This window comes from Polistes fuscatus, unplaced genomic scaffold, assembly GCF_010416935.1.
Source record: "Polistes fuscatus isolate 324 unplaced genomic scaffold, CU_Pfus_HIC Scaffold1, whole genome shotgun sequence".
NCBI lineage: Eukaryota > Metazoa > Arthropoda > Insecta > Hymenoptera > Vespidae > Polistes > Polistes fuscatus.
In genome coordinates, this window is record NW_025112997.1 from 15,985,455 (window position 1) to 16,007,529 (window position 22,075).

At 32.8% G+C, this 22,075-nt stretch overlaps 1 protein-coding gene across 4 annotated transcripts; it reads right to left on the reverse strand.

The window, feature by feature from the left end:
- Window positions 1–24: 24 nt before the first annotated feature.
- Window positions 25–21,570, reverse strand: LOC122522001 (organic cation transporter 1-like). Of its 4 annotated transcripts, XM_043642774.1 has the most exons (11): window positions 20,818–21,570; window positions 15,313–15,952; window positions 14,251–14,953; window positions 12,233–12,616; window positions 3,782–4,040; window positions 3,617–3,708; window positions 3,093–3,296; window positions 2,710–2,959; window positions 1,918–2,049; window positions 1,482–1,839; window positions 25–1,187 (listed from the first exon to the last, which is right to left on the reverse strand). In XM_043642774.1, exons 3-11 carry the CDS (start codon window positions 14,374–14,376, stop codon window positions 965–967), a joined length of 2,028 nt encoding a protein of 675 aa, XP_043498709.1. In that variant the 5' UTR covers window positions 14,377–14,953; window positions 15,313–15,952; window positions 20,818–21,570; the 3' UTR covers window positions 25–964. The 4 variants fall into 4 exon arrangements, with proteins under 4 accessions (XP_043498709.1, XP_043498733.1, XP_043498718.1 ...); XM_043642798.1 differs by having other exon boundaries at window positions 3,617–3,702; window positions 14,251–15,952; XM_043642783.1 differs by having other exon boundaries at window positions 14,251–15,968.
- Window positions 21,571–22,075: the final 505 nt, after the last annotated feature.

Sequence of the window (22,075 nt, forward strand, 5' to 3'; positions counted from 1 at the left end):
TTTAATGATTTTATACAACGGGTATTTAGGTTTCTTCTCATGTATTCTCGCTTTAAGTATTACAATTGAAGAGTATCGAAAATAGCTCGTTCGTTTGACGATTTTCTCCTCGCGTTGTAATCTCGATTTGGTCCATTCGATGTTGTAAAAAAGAACAATGTAAGGAGAAGTTTATCTTTCGTGCTGATAATCGCTCTTGGAGCGACTTGTAAATGTTGAAAAATGTCCTTAAACATTAAACTTATCACACTTTTTAATATAGACAAAAACGAAGAGCTATGTATATTAAATGTTAATGTGAATCGAAGTTCTTAAAAAGAATTTTTCCTTATTTATCGCGAAATCTAACTATTCATCTAACGATCTATGATGTCTCTATACACGTAATGGCAAAAAACAAAAAACTTGTATGAAGAGCTGATGTCGTTAGAACGTTTTTTTCTTTTACGTTTACGTAGAAAAATGTTTAGCTAATTATTATTAAACCGTATATATATATAAAAGAATTAAATCGTCGAGCGACTCCGCGAACAAACCGTATCATCTTTCGAGAGAAATTTTCAAGAATATTTACGATAAATAATAATAATTTCGGTTTTAATACTATATATATATATATTATTATATCACGAAGCCCCTCTAGATCTTTTTCTTTGAATTTTTATAAATTTTATTGCATTAAACGTACGATCTTTCAGTTCTCTCTTTGTTTCTTACTCTGAAAACAAAAGACATCGATTTTCGTATCGATGATGATCGACAGAGATCGATCGATCCTTTTATAATGAAGAAACGAGAATTTGAACAGGCACACAGGACAGGCTTTACAAATGAGGACGCATTATACATTATAAATCGAAAAATAAATACACAATGCGGTGTGCCTATACTGAGACAAATTATAATACGAAATAGTAGGAAGCTTTATCCTTTTAGGAATAACGGAAAATAAAGGAAAACTTCCTCATTGTATTTTTCTCAAACGATCTGTCTCTTCGTTTGATGACTCGGACATTCTTTCTACATCATCCTTCTCCTTTTCTACATCATCTGTCAATGGTTTCATTAATTCCGCCTCTTGACTTTCTTGTTCTGCTTCTACGATTTTTCTTGCCGCAATTCTTTCTGGTTTTCCGTTTACCAGATATCTAAGTGGTACGGTTTCTGATTTTCTTTTAGCGTCTTTCCTAAAAAAATAAGAATATTCGTTCATAAAAGTATCATAAAAGTATATTAACAATAAGAAGATTTTATCATATAATGATAAATGACAGTTGCTATGATTTAAATATTATTACACATTTGAATTTGTAAAATTAAAGTTCAAATACAATAATTTATCCAAACGTCCAAAATATATGGGAAAATATTTTCAACTCACAAAATATCATATTTCATCATTCTATTGCAAAATTATAATAAAATGAACCCAAATAAATAAATCAATTCGTATAAATACATTCGATAAAAAAGACACTAACTTTGGTATCATTGGACAGGACCACAGTTTGAAATCGGCGCCAAAGTGTTCACCTTCCTCGATCGTTTGTGGTAAATGTATGTTGAGTGTTTCCGGAAGGAAGATGGATGTGAGAGCACCGGCCACACTCAAGGAACCCATTATGATCAATGGTAAAACTCTGGAGTAGACAGCAAGATGGACGATGTAAGGAAAAGTGAGTAGGCCGATACCAGCAATGAAAGAGGCGATTCCCATTGCTTGTGACCTCAGTACCGTAGGTAAAAGTTCACCAACGAACACGTAAAAAACAGCAAAGGAAGCTGCGATCCCGAATTTTCCGATCATTGCCAGGCATACCGTCACCCAGACAGCGTCTACTGTGACAAAGGTCAACGAGTGTAAGTTGTTCATTGAAAAAAATAGAACATTTCAAATCTAGCTATTGAAAAATGTACCTTCGGGTACAAACATGCAAGAGACGCAGGCAACTCCACCTAGAAGCATTGTCAAACATAGGACCCATCGTCTTCCCAACCTGTCCATGGCGTACCACGTGATCACGTATGATGGAATTTCCACAATACCACCTGTAAGATTAATTAGAATAGTTTTTTAATGACGGCTAAAAAATTTACTCATTTCTTTATCCCGATTATTACAAGATTGATAAACTTACTAATCATAATCTTATATTTACTGTCTATAAGATATAATTTAATAGATTCCAATAACTAGATAATTATTAGGTTTATTCATAAATATTTGCTGTTTCATTGTAAGAAAGTTCTATAATGATCCTTATTTATGAATCCACCTAATAATATTATTGGCATATAATAGACTTTTGGCTGAATAATTTAGTAATAAAATGAAGCAGTTAGACCTTACTCGATAAGTAGAAATATCTCGAGATTTGCTTAATTCTAAATAAGAAAATTTGTTGCAATAACAAATAATAGAATTTAACGACAAAGCGTATAGTTTATCATTCGGGTGTTGATTTTCAGTGAGCCCCTTTGTATATTACTCGGTGCGTTCACCGTTTAGATGGGTTCGCGTCCATTTCAATCAAGCGACGGGTACGCGTGTGTCGTCGTTGAAGACGCGATCGCATTATGCAGGCAACATCAGCCGCAATGACGTATGATAAAAACATATTTACAGGCAGACTGCCGTCGTCGTGATAACGAGCACGATCGTTTACCAAGGACGAGTTATCGAGAAAAGAGCAACGTTGATATCTATACCGATGAAGAAGGCCAAGTAATCGGAAACACCAAGGTTCGTCGTGTTGTAGGATAATCCATTGTAAACTACAGCATTCGCAACCCAATCAAAAGCAAGAATGAAGAATTTCTTTCTAATATTTGGATTCCTGATGAGGTCCATTGGTGTTGCGGAAGGTGGTGGCGACCTGTTTTCCCCTTCAACATCTAGCACGACGTTCCCAGTGTTCTTGCCATTGCAAGAGATACCTTGCCTCTTCATTATCTCAACCTGGAAACATCGTAAACGTCTACGAAAAATGTCTGACGATCTTTAGATTGCTTATTTTAAGTGGAAATCAAAACCGACACAAGTGGAGATTTGTAAAGAATTTTAATTAACATTATTTCCATCTTGGTATTACCTCCATTTGCCTCAAAAAGTTGGATGGTACTGTTTTGCCATTGACTTTGGCCATGTGCTGGACGATCACCTCTGCTTCATCTATTCTGTTCTTACTTAGAAGCCATCTTGGAGATTCAGGAATTATCCAATAATAGCTGAAGAGAAGTACGAATGGTACTGAAGTGGCTAATGATAGTGTGTACCAATGTCTTAACAGATAACCCTAAGAAAAAAACCAAAACGATGTTCTGTTATTCGTTTTTAATGTTAGATTTGTTCATTTACTTTGAAAGATTTATGTACGTTCGTTGAACGTTCCAATCGGCGGAATATTCTTCGGAATGATCATAAATCTTGGCTCAGTAATTGTATATAATTTTATTATATGTCTTCAAAAAAACTTATGTTCCGTAGTTTTACGGGTTTCAGTTTAAATTATCTTTCTTTTACGTGCGAAAATACTCAGAGTAAAAATAACTAACAGCTATTACACGTTTATATCTATGAAAAGTCATTTGCAATATATAATACTTAAAATCTTACCAGAAGTGCAAGAAGTGACATTGCACTAGCGAAGAACATACAGATGACCATACCAGCAAAAGTCCTATATCTTGGACCCATTAATTCTAAAGCTAGAAATATAAAGCCTATCAAATAATAATCGTGATTAAAATAATAAATACTAGAGACAATTATTTTTATTACCAAGTATAAAAGGTATCTGATAAATAGCAGGAAAAAATAGGCCATTCACTGTCCTCAACGCCGTATAGATAACGTAGTTCGGACTGAAACTTGTGGCGATCGAGAAGATAACTTCTAAGAAGAGAATTGCGAAAAAGGCCGTTCTTCTACCCCATTTGTCAGCGATCCATCCAAATACAACATTACCAAAGAGGCTCCCAACATAAAAAAATGTCGTTGACGTTGAAGGCCACCAGCTGTTGTCGCATACCAGGTCTAGCTATGTGGATGCACGATGCTGTTAAAATCCTTATTCTAATATATATAAATACTAATCTGCTGATCTCAATTTCTTTTAAAGTATGTAACAGTCAGCTAAGTTCAAATATCTGATCAATTTTGTTCTAACGTACTAAGCATTTAATGATTTGTGTCACACACATTTTATTTTATGAATTTATATAAGCATAATATCCCAAAAGTTGTTTTACCGAATTAAAAAATTATAAATTGTCTTTAAACAGTTATTTTGAAATGTGGCATACTTTTTTTAACTGTAACTGTAACTGTACTGTTTTTTAACACTGTATAACTGGAGGTTCATATTTTAAAATGAAAAACAAAATATTGTAAAACTATTAATAAACTAATAACGATTTCTTTGTTTTTCTATGCTCGGTAGAATGTTTATTGGGACATTATATATATGTATATATGTCAGCGTTAAATTGTATAATTCAGTTAAATCGTGGAAACCTTGAGTTTTATCCGAAACAACTAGACGTTTTTGAGAAAGCATATAAACAGAATTTTATTATACACTACAATTAGTAGTTTTAAGAAATAATGAGGTTACATATGAATTTACAAGAGGCGAGTAATTAAATTATGAGATTAAAATTCGATCTATCTTTAAAGTCTGCTTTTCTTTCTACAACAATGCTCATAGTTATCCATTCTTATCTCTTCCTGTACTTTAAAAATCAAAGTTCTGTTAGTCGTGTTGTTCTATCGAATCTAATCTAAGAATCAAATTTCAATTTTAAACTTTAACTACTCGACTCTTGTAAATTTATACATTATCTAGTTGAAGTATGTAACTCTGACTTCTTTCATATTTAAAAAGGTCAGTATAGTTATTTCAGAGTTGCGTCAGAATTGCGTCAGAGTTGCATCATTTAACGAAATAACAGATTTTACAAAGTAACGTCCCAACATATATATATTGATTAAATTTTAATGACAGATAAATTTATTTTCACTACACGAAATAAAGTTATGAATGATTATAGTTACATGCATGTAATGTGATGATAACAAGGAGGACACGAGTCATTGACCCCTATGATTTCGTAACTTTTCCCTCTTGCATATAGAGTAACACACCCGTATGTCAGGACCCTATTACTATAAAACAAATGATAGGACTAGCTCCATTACTTGTTCGCTAAAGTACGAGGTATATTGGACAGGTTCAATGTTCGATTGATTAGAGACGATCAGTGACAAGTAAATCAATTATTCCTAAATGAGTTTAACAACTTATGTTTTAAGTATTGATTACAACTGTAAGTTTAATGCGAATTTTTTAAAAAAGATTTGTTAATTATATTTTATCAATAATTTAGTAATAACTCATAATAACAAAAAAAACAGTCACGTACGATCATATTTAATATCTAATTACCTCTTTTCCTAAAATATTATTGTTATTATATTACATAATTCATATTTGTAAAAATGTCAGTCATAAATATTTTATAATAATACGAATAGTCACACGTAGGTTCATATTTGATACCTAATTTCATTTTTATCTACAATACTATAATATTATAAGAATTTGACTTAAAAAATGATCAATCTAAAAACATCACTATACTATTACTATTACTATATACTTTTTCAATTTCAAATTAGTTGTCACATTCATATAAACAATTACATATCAAATGTGACAACTAATTTGTGAGAGGGTAAGAATAATTCATATTATAGAAAAAATAAGTGGAATAAATATTGACAATAAAAAGAAAAAAGGAGATAATAATCGTCTTGAATGATTAAAGATTTTGTAAGGAAAATTAAAGGTGTAGGAAAAAAAAGAACGAAGTAAGCACACGTGTGAAAACATGATCGTCACACGCAACGTCATTCGTTGATCGTCAACGCGGCGTAACATAGTGATTCGCGGCGATTCGTGGAGAGTCCAAAGAGAGAGAGAAAGAGAGAGAGAGAGAGGTTGATGATGCGAGTGTGGAATGGAGGGGGTGGTCTTCTCTTCAATGGCGTCTGTTGAGCTCGCGCGTGCACGCGCGCTCAAAAGCTCGATGGATGGTCGCGGTTCGTCGACGTCATGCATGCATGCGTGTGGGTGTAAATATGTGTATGTAATGTAACCGTGTGTTGGTAGGCTCCCACAGTGAGAGGTGTCCATCACCCTCCGTTGACAGGAGGAACGTGCCCCGGCCGCTACCTCGCTGACCCCTCGCCAACGACCTTTCCAAACTCCCTATTGTCCTTCTCGCTAAACTCGATCGACTCTTTCGCGACTCGCACGTTTACACGCCATTACTTCTTCGCGTTACTATCTTTCTCTCTTTCTTTCTTTATTTTTTCGGATAAGACAATTTTCTTATCGATTAGCTTAATAATTGATTAAGAGGTATTTAAGTATACGAATAGGAAATTGTAATAGATACTTATTCGTTGATAGTATAATATATTAATATTCACTTGATTCGGCATCATCAGAGATTTTCATTTGTTTCATTCGTTATAAAATTCGCTTAATTGAAAAAAATTTAGACTTACGAAATACTTAAGTATATGTTTCTGAATTTTTTTGCAGAAAAAGATTAATTTTGAATGGATGGTATTGTGAAGTTACCTATGAAATGGCAAAAAGTTTATAGAACAAAACGGTCCGTATATAATTTTTATAATTTGTCTATACAGATATATACAAATTACAATCCAATGTCAATCCAATGTTTGATTTTTTACTTTTTATTTATTTTGATGCCATCGGGTTCTTCAGGGTTACTTTCTCTCCCTTTCTTTCTTTCTATCTTTCTTTATTTGTTTTTCTTTCAATAAGATCGTTTTCTTATCGATTAGTTTATTGATTCATTTAAAAAGTATTTATGTATACTTATAAGAAATGTTGGTACATTGTTATTCGCCGATTCATTAATATATTTAATATATGTATTATAAAGCATATGTATTAAATAATATTTGTAATGATATCTGATTGTTTGCTTAGTATTTATTTTGATACCTGATGTTAGATGTTTCGTGCAATAATATTATGAATTTGGCACCAAATATTAACAATATCTGATAATACCTAATGATAATAATCATGAATAATAACTAGAAATCTATTCGATTTTTTATTTTTATCTATTTTGACGCGTTACTCGATTCTTTTCTCTTTCTTTCTTGTTTTTCTTAATTTTTTAATAAGACTGTTTTTATATTTATCAATTTAATTAAAAGGTTTAAGTATATGCATAGAAAATGTTAATAGATAGTTATTCGTTAATTGTCTAACATATCAATCATGCAATAATATAATAAATTTTGTGTCAAGTATTAATAGTATCTAGTAATATCTAATAATAACAATAAATAAAAAGAGATTATTTGATTCGCTTTTTCTTAATTTTGACATTTAATTTTGTATGTTTCTGGAAAAATTAAATGAAGTAGGAATCCAATATATCTGATAATAAATAAAAAATAATAACAATGAATAAAAACAAATTCCTAGAAAAATTACCTTGTGGATTATTATAATAAAAACTTGATTTCTTTGATCGGATAGTACATATCTACAGAAAAGGGAAAGACAATTCTTTCTTTTTTCTTAACACTATTTTTACCAAAGATGTTAAACGATACCTGTCGAAATTTTTCATTAATAATATTATCATTAATTTAATCGTTTTTCCTTAGTAAATTTTCCTATAATGGTTGTTGAATTAATTCTATGGTATCTTAAAATAAAAAATATTAAACAGAAATTAGTTTTAAACAGTTATTCCCAAGATATTTGCACTCAAACTCGAAGGTGTCAAAAGATATCTTTCGATCGTAATAATAATTCGGTCGTATACACCTAATCGTGGTAGAAATAGTGTTAATTCAAGGAAGACAGTCTAAGCGAAACGAATTAATACACTCTATCCTTTATTCGCGTGTTTAAGTAAAGAAATACCATTTTACTCGTCAGTAAACATATTCAAATAAGCCAAATCTTAATTGAGTGTCTATTAGGCCCCGGCAAATAAAGTTTCCCGGTGGGCGTTAATGGGTTTAACACGAACTTTGATTTAAGCAAATTGACACTCACGGACTTTTAATGTCTGCGTGAAACGCAAAAGGTAAATTGCGTCGGGAAGACAGGAGCACTCGCGTATAATAATATGCTATTGAATTATTGTCAAGGGCAACGTACGCGAGTACACGCAAAGGACGATGGGATATGATACACACATATAGATTTTATCACCCTGACACACTTCGAAAATTTTATTGATATGACCGCGAATAGGTATATCATACGGCGATCCCCATGAAAATACGTCTCTAGAGATTCCGTACTGATCATGATCGACGAACATTTCGATATATTCGATATACCTACTTCGTTTGATATCAATCCAATGTTTACGATTTTAACTTATCAAAATTATTCTATGTAGAAGTAATATGAATATCGTATGAAAGATTTGAAAAAATGACATTTATTTTTCACTTTGTCCACATCCTAAGACATCAAAGAAACATCGAAGAAGCATCGAAGAAGCAGGAAAAAATAAAAATAGAAAGAATAAGTATGACAGATACATTAACATAACGTTTCGCGTGGGCTGGTCTGCTTCTGAGCATTACTTCCGATCTTATGATTTATTATTGTGCTCGATTTAGGAGGTTCGTATTAACTATTTCAGCCAGCACGATATACTACGGAACGGGTCATTGTCTTTTCCGTGTGTCGACATGTGGCCGGTAAACTCATCGAGCGACGACTTCTGTGTCGGGGAACGAGAAGCTACCAAATCAATCTTGCAAATTTTTCATTACGTTCTAATATCTCGTTATAAATAAAAAATAATAATATCACAAAATTCTATTGAATTCATAAACTATAAATATTAGATTGCAATTAATAACAATTAAGTTAAGAACACACAACAATGATTAATCGTTGCAAATAATTTCGTGCAAAAATCGTTTAAAGTATAAGCCTCCGTCAAATTGGTTTCAATCAGCACAATCACGTACATACGTACGTTAATAAAATGGTCGGAATGTAGAAAAGTTTCAATTGTTACACAACTAGTCGTTTCTCGCAAACTATATTTTATTGGATTTCGTAACCGATCTTAACTTACAATTACACTTAAACCGATCAATTGCACCTTGTCGTCACTTTTCTTTTTTTTCGTGTCTCGAAAGGATCGATAGGTAGCGGAGAGTAGTTGATCGTTTTTAATTAAAACGATTAACGTTTCGTTTTCATCGTTTTCCAATGCGGGAAGGAAGAAAGCTATGCGTTTAACGTTACGAAGGGGTGGTTAACGTATCACGAAGCACTTCGTGCGGTAGAAAGTGAGAGCGATGAAGAACGGAAAACGGAAGGACAGGATTTGCCTCGATGGCTCTTTGCGTCATGTGTCTGCGTAAATCCGGAGCGTGTAAATACGCGGTAATATACCCTCTGCATTGCTAGAGCCGGTAGGAGTTAGCGCTAGCAAATTCTCCTAACACGAACTGGAACAAACGGCCCCATTTTTTTTAAACGATTCATTTAAAAAAAGAAAGAAAGGAAAAAAAACAACGTTCTGTCGAATTTCATTCACCATCGCGGATACTTGATCTACATAACAGAATATTGATAGTTCTTCTTTAATCTTTGTTTATTAAACATAACAAGAAAACACGTATACGTTTAATAATCAAATTGAGATATTATAAGCTTTTTTTCAAGGATTTTTTTTTTATTAATATAAAGTATATTATTATTATTATTATTATTAGATAAATAATGTATAACATCTACCTCCCCCCCTGATCTCCACCCCTCCCTCTATCTTCCTAATCGTTATCAGTAAGGATTAATATTTTTCTTATCTATTCGATTGCAATAAAGAAATAGTTTATAAAAATAATTTTAATCGAAAATAGTTCAAAGACGAATGTGTAAGACTCTAACAAAATCTAATGTTATCTCTACGAAAAGGAATAAGGAAAGTTTAAAATTGGCGTCTAGCAGTCTGGCTACTATGGCAAAACAGTATCGCGTGAAATATGTGGGGACATATACCCTCGACATATGCAGAGAGTAGTAAGCAGCGTTGTGCGAGGCGTTTGATGTTACATATCACATGACCGGATGCGGGGGTAGGTAAATTGGACGGCAATTGCTGACGCCACCAGAGCTGCAACCTATCGGCCAGTCACTCTGTTGCTCATCAACCTTGTTCACCTGTTGACATTCTTTCTCTTTCTCTCTCTCTTTCATTTTTCTTCAGAAATTTTCTACATCGAGTATAACTCATAACTATCACCCACGAGAAACTCCATCTTCGATGTAAGATAACTCACGTTTGTTTCTTTTAAGAACCATTTGTGTGTTGATGATGGATGTCATTGACCATCTATTTTGTTTTACATCAACCTGATTATTTTTATATTTTTGTTCATTACTCTTTTGCGGTCTCGTTACAATTTGGTGACACGTGTTTTTAAAAGCCATTATTTAAATCATTAAGATAACTTTAATATATTGTTGATTAGCTATTATATGCAAAAACCTAATATGTTTCATGTTTACAGTTAAATGAAAATAATAGAAATTTTAGAATAATCAAATTGGAATATTAAAGTGGAAAGTAAAAATCATGAAACACAATAAATAATATTATAGTAACAACTTATACAATTGAATATTACAATAATTATATAATTTGGTTATATTGTGCAAACGCGAGCATACTCGTGATCGGTCAATAATACATGAAATTTTGCTAAGTAATTATTTATTAAATATAGCATATATATCGATAATTATATTATTATATTGATTCTTGTAAGGATTATGTAGAAACGTATTGTAAGAATAAGAAAAAATATATTAATTCGAATCATATGTGCAACAATGTTTTTGTCAATTTAATGGGTATTTTTAAACGTCCAAGTAGGAAGATGATACACTTGAAATAATTAATTCCGACTTGAAATTTAGAATATGTTTCTATATCACGAGCTTTGGCGATCGCATAGCAAAAAACGAAAGAAAGAAAGAGAGAGAAAAGGAGAACAGTCGTAGATCCTCGACCCGGCGAGTTATGTTTCTCGTTGCGCTAATAGCTCGTAGTCACCGTGTGTTGTCTAATTGCGACAATTTAATAACCGCTTTAATAGACACTTACAAGACGTCGCCATGTGACCACAAACTTTTCCTAAACAAAGAATTTCTCAAAATGTATCTACATATTTAAATGCACGATATATGAGATCCACAAAAACAAACTCATGTATTCTCTTTTTATTCTTAGTTTTCATTTAGAATTTTAATATCTCGTTGAAGATAAACGAAGCTTCAATTAATTTTACAAATTCGCATTAATTTCATAATTTGTCGTTTCAACGAGCTTATTTGTTTGTTTCTGTCTTGTGAAGTTAACTAAAGAATAATGAAAATGTTTTTTTAAACGAGCACGCATTTTACACGTAACACGATGGTACGCTATTAATTATTAATTAATTTCTTAAATATTCAGTCGATTGAGAGCAAAAACAAAAGAATTTGTTCGATGGACACTTATGGACACTTCTAATTAGAAAAAACGATGTTCACAAAAAAAAATAGAATACAACGCAGCCAAAGGCCAAGGCAAAGTAGGTCGTGAAACCCGATGCTCCACGAAGATGAAATTTGACGTTGACAATTACCAAGACGTAGTAGGAGTATTATGCAAATAGCATGACTGAACAACGACGAGAAACCGAGTAAGAAAGAAGCAGTCAACCAACTCCATCTTACAATTTCATATTTACCATGATGTACCTTCATAAAATATAACGACAATTATTTAATAATGAATGGTCCAATGACCATAAGTTAAAAGGGTTGACTACTTAATTAATAAATTATTCTTCGGATTACCTCGTTAGTGGTCGTTAATCGAGATTACTTAGTATTACGCTTACTCAGAAGATAAATGTTACCTGGAAAGGAAAAGCTACTTACTGAAAATTTCCGAGGAAACTTATTCACACTCCAATTATGTAAATTTTGTTGAAAAATGTGTATTCTATAAAATTATAAAATATATCTAATGAAAAGAGAGCGAGAGAGAGAGAGAGACAGAGAGAGGAAAATCTAATGAAAAGAGAATGAATATATATCTAATGAAAAAATGAAATATCTAATGAAAGAGAGAAAGTCGAGTTTACCTCTGTGACAAGGGTGCTGTCATAATCCTTGTTATCATAAATCCAACCGTGTTGGCATTTGCTGACTGGCCAATCAGGACTACTGACAGGAGGTGGCGGTAATTGATTCGTGGAATGATACGAAGATGTCGAGGAAGGCGTCGTGGTCGAATGTGAATTTATCGTGTTGTTAGAATTTTGTGATATTCCACGTTGCAACCACGATTCGATAATCTCTGTATAATTGACGTCGTACATCTGACATCTCGAATAAACTCTCCTATCGTCCGCTTTTATGGAGTATGGCAAAGAAAGAGCCTTCTTCTCTTCCAAGGTCATCAACCCCGTCAAATTTTCCAATTCTGGTATTCTGCACCAGTGTTCTGGTGAGGCACTCACGAACACCTATTTAGAAATATTTCAAACTTTTCTAATACTATTAAACGATGTTATTTTTTCAAATAATTCTAATCATTAACTTCAATCGTTAATTATTATTTTTAATTATAATCTTTTAAAAATATTATATAAATTTATAAAACACAATTTTATTCATATCTTATACTACTAAAAATAATCTGTTTACACGTTGCATGTTGCAATTGCCCGTATATATCCCGCATATATTGTCATTTGAAATTTTCCTGGGTAAATCTTTGATCTTTGCTAAATCAAAGGAGGTAAAAACTTTTCAAGAAATAGATATTCAAATTTTACATACAAGATTGTTTATTTAACGATACCCACGATAATCTCTTTTAGTTTTGATATGTGACTGATCAATGAAGTTCTTTGAAATCATGTAACTTGCAATGCAGCTGCATAAATAAATATTGCTACTATCTAAAACGGAAAATTAACATTCGTCGGCAGGTTTCGAAGATCGTAAGCGTCAATGAGACGATGCTAATTCTAATTCGTTTCTCATGAAACGAGATTTGCGCGTGAGTGACGATTATTGGAAAAAGGCTATTCACGTCTGCGAGTTATTTTTTTTCCTTTTATTTTTTTATTTATTATGCTCGAAAAAGACGAGCTAAATAAGGAAAAGAATTGTTTGAAAAATCTTTGAAGATTCTCATCGCGGTAATACGAATAAAATGTTCGTTTTATTTAACGAGGTAATGTAATTGAATATCTTTCGAATAGAATGTAGACATTAAAATAATCCGCATAATACTTTTATCTGATACAAAGTATCAGTATAATTAATGAAAAATTAATCGGCATACGAATAAATCTGCAAACGATATTGAGGATAAAAGCAAGATTAATGAAATGCAAAACAAAAACGTGATTCACAACGGGCGTGGTAATCACTACTTTTTCCTCTATACATATTTTTTTAATTGCGATCAGTTTATATTCCAAGATTAATATGACAAGATTTTTACTGAAATTAGAGGATAACTAGCTAACTACAGGAAACTAATTATAAAAATTAAAAAAAAAAGAACTTGTTATATACCATCTAATACACGATACGTGACCGCACGTGTTCGATATGATCTATTCTATATGTATATCGAATTATATTATTTTTGAAAATATTTCCTTCAACGTAGGATATTTAAAATCGCTTACGTAAACTAACTAATATTATCAAGGGTATTAACGGTTGGGTTGACTGACGGCAAATATTGTTCGATGACGTAAAATCGATCGGAGTTAAATGAAAAAAACAAAATATAGAAATCATCATTGATTAATAAACGTTTCTATTTTCATTTCGTATAATATAAAAAAATTTGGAAATATAAATGAAGTATAAGAAAATGTGGTTTACACAATTCGTACATCATATTTGTATGATTATTAAAATTTGTTATTTTGATTTAAAATAAATGTACTTGGTATTTGAAAAAAAAGATATCCAAATATTACGTCCGCGTATGGAGAAAAAAAAAAGTAGAGAAATTAATATAACAAATTTTATCTATCAAATGAAGAAGTATCATCGAAGTAATCGAATTTAGGAATTGATCGATTATTAACAAAAAATTATTAATATAAAATAAAAAATAAGTAAGGGTACTTACCTGAGAGAAGGCCAGAAACGCAGCCGGAAGGGTTGCAGGTATACATAGAAGATAATACATGATGTTTTGATATCGGCCCTTCTCTCCCACATGTAGAAGCACCTCATCGAAGTCGATCGAGCTCATCTTTTTAACGCTGCTAGCACTCCGTCGCGCTTCAACAGCGTCAGTGTGACGGTGACAACGACGACGACGAGGATAACGACTAGGATAGTTCGGCACGATGAGACGTGATTCACGTGGTGTCCCTTCGAATTACACGGCATGACCGCCGTAGCTCATCCTCACACCGAAGATGGCCACACGACTTCGAACTAATCTCTTTCTTCTTCTTTTCTTCTATTTCTCTCTCTCTCTCTTTTTCTCTTTAATTTCTTCTCTTTTGAGAGAAGGAAACACTTTTTCAACTTTTTCTAAAGCACTCGTTATCAAAGAATCGAGCGTACCCCTCGAATTAAGAAAAACTTGAAGTTCCTTCGAAATATCTCTTGCCTTTTATCTCTCATGTCGAACACGAACAAAAAATCAAACTTTTCCTACTCTTTTCCAAAAAGAACAAACCTAAAAGTGGGAAGCTTCGAACGGTGTTTCTATCGCGTCTGATCAGTGCTCGGCCTCGTCTACTTTCGAGACACCCTTCTACGGGAGAACGAACGTATATACCTTCTTCTTCTTCTTTTACTTCTTACTTTGAGACGACGATCTAAGAACAAATGTTGATCGATGCTCATTCTTTCATAATCTAATATCTTTTCTCTTACTTTTTCTTATCGATAATAACCACCATAATAATAATAATAATCTCAATAGGTAACATCAAACCGAACATTACGTAGACGATTGAAATTCATCAAATTCAAAATTAGTCCCTTTCTAAATCGTCGCTCAACAACGAGATATGGTTCCGTATCTGATGTGAGAATACACTTCACGTTCATAAATTAAAAAAAAAAAAGAAAACTAAACAAAAGCACGTTAATTCTAATTCCAACGTTAACTCACCGACTGCTTTAATTAGGAGAAAGGAAGTAAGTAACTTCGGTCACTTTTGCTTTTTCTTACTTGCGATATTTTGCGACGTTTAATTCGCGGCTGGCTGAGCTTTATGCTTGGTGAATCAAAGTGTCGTCTGTCGAGGTCGCCCTCGTTTTTCTTCTTCTTCTTTTTTTTCTTCCTCTTCTTCTTCTTCTTCCTCTTCTTCTTCCTCTTCTTCTTCCTCTTCTTCTTCCTTTTCTTCCTCTTCCTTTTCCTCTTCTTCGTCGTCGTTGTCGTTGTTGCACCACTTCCACGTGTCAAATAGATTCAAAGATATGTATGTATAGATATATAAATTATACGAAAAAGAGCTTGAGAGAGGAGGATCGAAAAGCGCACATACGCATGCGCTAAGGAGCTCGAAATAAGACTAAGTCGATTTCCGATTGGTGCCGAACTGTCAGGTACCGAACTGTCCTGTTCGCACTATGATCAAACACGTGCATTTCTTTTAATACATGAGAAGCTTCTACTAATCAACCATTACCGGAGAAGACCGACACTCTTCTGATCCTCTCGTGCATCATCTTCGATGACGTTATCTCGGTGGCTGCCGACACCCACCACCACCACAACAACCCCACCACCTCTTCCTTCTCCTCTTCCTTCTCCTCTTCCTTCTTCAGATTTAACGTAAGCAAGGTCCGTCCGCTGCTCTTCCGCTTTTCTGAAAACAAATCGCCCTTTTCGTTTCTTTGATCATTCAACCGACTGATCAGAGGAACTATATAAACCTACTTCTCTACGATTCTTATAACCCTCAGATCTCCTCTCCTTCTTTCTCTCTCTCTCTCTCTCTCTCTTTCACTCTCTATTTATCTATATATCTCTTTCTCGCTTTTTCTTAAGCATTTCATATTAATGTCAGATAAATGAGGAGAGATCGTGACAATAATAAATTAAGTTAATTAAGAATTTCAAAACTTTTTAATTAAGAAGTTCTTTTCGAAAAATGTGTCTGTATTTTTTTAAATGAAAAAAAAAGAGAACTATTATTTTATAATTAAATTAGAAATATATAAAATATCTATATTATTATCTAGGCTAGTACTTATATTTAAATATGCAATAAATATTTTACTTCCATTACATCTCGAGCATTACATTTAGATAAAGCGAAAGATAAATCGTATCAAATTTTTACGCGTTACCCAAATAAAATCATTAAACGAAAGTAAACGTAAAAAGTAATTGCTAGTAAAAACTTTACTCGGAAAATAACTCTTTATTATTCATTGTAATCTAATGTAATGGAAAACGATTTTATTTATCAATGAAAAACAAATAAACAAGAAAAATACATAGTTAAGATCGAGTTACCGCTCGTAAATATTAATCGTAAACGCATACGAATGTCTCGCAAATTAGAAACGTTTCTCGTGCGTGATTTACATTCCTCTCATGTAAATACATATTTATATCTATGTAAAAACCTCTACGCCTTGTCATGTTTTTTTATTTAAAACTCGACTCGCGTGTGCGTCGCGTGGACGATTTTAATATGAGCTATGATTACTATTAAGGATAATCGAAAGGGGCAACAGGTGATACAATAATTGTCCTTTTCTTTTAATGATCGACATTTAGTAAAAAGTAATTTTAATTTATCATTGATTAACACAAATACGCGTACACGCATATATTTATAAATATATATGGAAAGAATTATGTTGTGCATTTCAATGAAAAATAAATAAGACGGAATATTTATGAATTTATGGTCTCTTTTTTTATTATATACCCATATATTTTTTTGTTAAGGAACACAATTTTCTAATCGTTTAACCAAAATTTTAATTCATTCGTTTATTCTTCAAGAACGAAAGAGTGAGAGAGAAGAAAGAGAAAGAAAGGGAGAGACAGAGAGAGAGAGAGAGAGAGAAAGAACGAAGCGTTGCGAAACCGTGGCCGGGTACTGCGAAGTGATAATATAACCCTCCCCTTATCATTCGTTTAAATGGCTCCTATCTGTTCGTCCGCTTCGCAAATATTATTTGCCGGCACAATATTTCCGATCGTAATGAATTTAATGATCATCGATAAGTAGCAAAAGGAGAAAGCTTCGATAACTTAGATTGAAATAGAAAAATAATTCATTGATTAATTATTCTTATCTAAATATGTCAATGTGTTTTCGCGTTTAGTAGGTATTACTATTTTCATTATTTTTAATTAAAATTGTATCTTTATCATAATTAATTATAAATGTTTTCTCTATCTTAATTAAATATTAAAATGTAATTTGTATTTTTTTATTCGGCTAATGTCTCATTGAAATTTACGAAATATTCTTACAAAGGAGGGAATCGTAGCAAATCGTGTAATTTGCCAGTCGACTGTGCCAAATGCATAAAATCAAATCAAAGTGAACGAACTTCCGTCTAATTTTCGACGGTCTCTCTAACTTTCCTATTATATCGAATTTTTAAATTATATTATCTTCATTCTGATACATTACGAGAAGGTATGCAATTATTTACATTTTTATTCTTATATTCCATTTGTTTATCATTGCAACAAACAAAAAACATCGATTGAAAGTAATATATTTACTTAATAAAATATACATCTTTTTTTATTCGTTTATATCAATTAGAAAAGATCTAATCGTTAGAAAAATATTTCTTATTTGCAGAGATTCGCTAACTCGCAATGAGAGAACATCTCTCGAAGAATCTTTTAACGTTGTCTTTCAAAAGATTCGAGAGAGAGAGAGAGAGAGAAATATCGGTTTATTAAATTAATAAAACTATTATTTTTGAAAAACAATTCATTCAGTCGAAGATTATAAAATTTTATTACGCATAATTTGCTTTTATATTTCATTTCTTAACAATCTCGATCGAGAATTAAACAAGAAAAAGAAGAAAGAAAAGGGGAGAGAGGGAGAGAGAGAGAGAGAAAGAATCGAAAAGGAAGTCAAGGAAAAAGAAAATAAAAACACAAAAGATAAAATGCAAGTGCTCGTAGGATTGCAGTGAGGAGACTGAAAAGTGCATAGCGAGAGGGATACGACTCGATCCATTGGTGAATTTGTGTGCATATGTATATGTATGTATGTATTCGTGTATATGCATGAATGACACAGAAAGATAGAAGAAGAAGAGGAAAGAAGAAAAAGAGGATTCCTTGCTGGTAGACTCTAAATTAAGACTGTCACGATATTGCCGATGATTTAGACGTTTAGCTATAAGTTTTGTTCGTTGTTTTATGTCAAAGTCGCGCAATAATAATAAGAACATGGTCAACGTGGAAAAAAAAACATTGGCCAATTAGAAGCAAACGATCGTGCAGTTTTTCTGTCGTAATTATTGACATATTCATATCTCCAAATGATATCGATGTGTCATATATATATTTCTCGGTCTACTGGATAAATATAAACGTAACTGCTAATATCTATTTTAAAGAAAAAACTAATTTTGTTAATATTTTGTCTAAAATCTCTAAAATTATCATATTTATTAAATAAGAATGCTTTTTTTTCATCACTTTAATCACTATAAATTAATCACTAGATAGTAACAGATATAGATGTAGATATTTGATTTCAAAATAAATCGTGATAATGAACAAAGTTCAAGTAATACATCCTATAATTATTAATTTAGAATTATTTGATATAACTTATCGATATCGATAATATTTAAAGCAATACGAAAAATATGTTTTATCACGTTATTTCCATATTTTTTATTAATCTGTTTGTTTCGAATAGATTTATTCAATTGAAATTTTTATCAGCATCAACGATCAAATTCAAATTAGTATAATATCCGTTATTCATTTATATCTTTTCATTAGATTATTCTGATAAGAAGTGTCAACAATTCGTATCTCGTAATAAGTTCAAAAGACGATACAATAAGCAAATATAACGAGAAGGCTCCTAATAGAAAGAAAGAAATATGCTTTTTATAGAAGATCATAAAACAATAAATGAAAAGGCATAATTAAAAGAGATAACTTTGTTTTCTTTTTATATCTATCTATTCAAAAAAGTACTCGATAATTGCTGAAGAATTTTTACAATAAAAATGCATGTGAAATACATACATGTGTTATACATATATATATATATATATATAAGATAGAAATTAAATGAAATTTTATTTAATATTTCTTATATAATTCGATTGTAAGAATAAATAAAGGATACTTAATGTACATATATATATATATATACAATTTATTTGCGCTCGCGCGGTATGTATTCGTATGTGACGCCCACTTGACATGATCGAAGTAAAAATATTGTTGGCTCTAACTGCACTTCCGTATAATACAGAATGTAGTAGTAAATAAAAATAACTAATCTTATTGTCATATATTTCTTGTCTTTGTTGTGGTCGTCAGGTGATTATCTTGATTACATATATTCTTCATTAATCAATTTCAATTACAAAAAATACCTTTTCACACAGACAAAATGCATCTGCACAGCGTCGTAGTTGCAATGAGACTGTCGTTGGCTCTAGACTCGCGTTTAAATATATATATATTATTATTATTAGTAATAGCTTGGAAATTGTAGAAATAGTTCGACATTTACACGTTGCTCCCTGTTACTTAATATACTTCCACATGATACTATATCTTTTTATCGCAAATATTGTTATCTTTAACGCGAACGAAAACAAGATTAATTTATTAGATAGAGAAACATTTATCATTGTAACATTAGACACTTTATTAGACAGAGAAACATTAATCATTGTAATTTAATATGCATCACTTTGGAATGAATAGAGAAATTCAAAAAAGCATCGAATGTCTCTAATATCGACATGTTTTTGGACAAAAGAATTTTTTCATTGGTTTTTTAAATCATTAACGAAACTTCTCAGAGATATCAATGAAAATCTTATCTTGAAAAAATAAAAGGTTTCAAAGAAAAGAGCTAATGAAATGCTTATTGTTGTTTTCATCTAAGAAAAGTAGAAGCAATCTCTTGACTATTCTCATTCGAAGAGGAGTAACCCTAAACTCTGGGTCGCGGCAACGCGAATATGCGTTCATGCACGCGTGCACTCTCATTGTTCGTTAGAATTACGAGTGACGTCACGGGTGCAAACAATGTCATCCCACTTCGCACGCCTTCAGCTTTTCTTTCTTTTTCTCTCTCTCTCTTTTTATTCGTTTCGTTTGCAGTTTCACCGTTAAACTTCTTCTCGCTTTCTTATTCTCCTTTACTCGTTGCTATCACAGCTCATATAGATATTTTTTCTTTTTATAAGAAATTGTGTCTTCTAATGTGGAAGACAAATACTAATCTCTTGCGAATATATAAAATCATGCGATATTTTTTTTAATCTACATGATTATTCTTTACCGTAATACGGTATTTTATTTCAAGCTATAATCAATGAACATAATTAATGAAATGAAAGAAACTTTAACGAAGTTATTGATATATACATTTTGTATATCTATGCTTTATCAAAATTTGTTTGTCGTGTGTGTAAGGAGGAAGTATTTGAAGCACTTTAAAATATTAAGAGAGAAAAGAAAAGGGAATTTATTTTTCAATACCTTCTTAGCGTCTTGAAAGACCACCACGACCATCAACCACCACTAAAATACCACTACCACCTTTGGTCTTTCTTTCTCTCTATCTCTTCTCTCTCTTCTTTCTCCTCTCTCTCTTTTTCTCTCTCTTTATTTCTCGTGGTCCTTCTCCACCAGGCGGAGCTTTCTCGGCGTGTGGTCACACACGATGCTAGCCAAAGCTATCACGGTATGTTGTACGACCGGCGCTACCATAGGACAAGTCACACGTACGCCCGTACGAGCACGCATTTAACGCGGCACTCGGAAGTTCGGTGGAAGCCACGAACACTCTTCAACGAATCAATCGAATCACTGCACCGTCCAACATCCGGCTACCTCCGTGTTTTGTCTCAACCTATTGGTCTGGGCCTCTTTCTTTCTTTTTACGTTCAACAATTCTCTTAAGAACCACTATTCCTACCCCTTAACGAAGGCAACCCTTCGAGAAATCTTCGAAACTAATTCGCGCCACCGTACTCCTATATATATATCTTCTTCTCAAACGCGTTTACTTTATCTCATTCACATGGTACTAACCACCCTCTAGTAATAACTTTTACCCTCTTCTCTTTCTCTCTCTCTCTCTTTCTTTCTGTTTCTCTTTCTTTCTCTTCGTGAACAGAAGAGTCACAGTGGTACCAGCTAAAAGGAGCAAGTAGCCTCCATCGCGAACTGAAACTGAAGCAACGGTGTTGCAAGGGGTCCGTGGTATCCCGTCCTCCTATCTATCATTTCGAGGCCCCCTCTCGTACCCTCTCTCTCTCTCTCTCTCTTTCTCTCTTCTTCGTGACTCACGATAGTGCGTCCTCCTTCTCTTTTCTTCGTTCTCCCTCTCCTTTTCGTTCCTCGCCATCGACACATCCTCTCCTCCCTCTCACCCTTCTAGCACTCTCTTACTCTCACTCTCTTTCACTCTCTCTCTCTCTCTCTCGCTCGCTCTTCCCTCTTGGTTGGCCCTCATCGCACCGACACGCTCGACTATCTCAACTATTAATATAAAGGGGGTTCCTCGACACTCGCCGCCCGGTAATTGTGCGGCAAGCCGAGTACGGAGTACTCTCGCCGATTTAGATTTCCACGCCGGGCTTGGAACCCTTTCTCGTATCTCACCACGAACGTACCTCATAGTAACCACTCTCTCTCTTTCTTTGTTTGTCAAATGACCAATATTCCTGATATCTTTTTCTTCCCCTTACTCTTACTCTTACTCTTACTCTTACTCTTACTCTTACTCTTACTC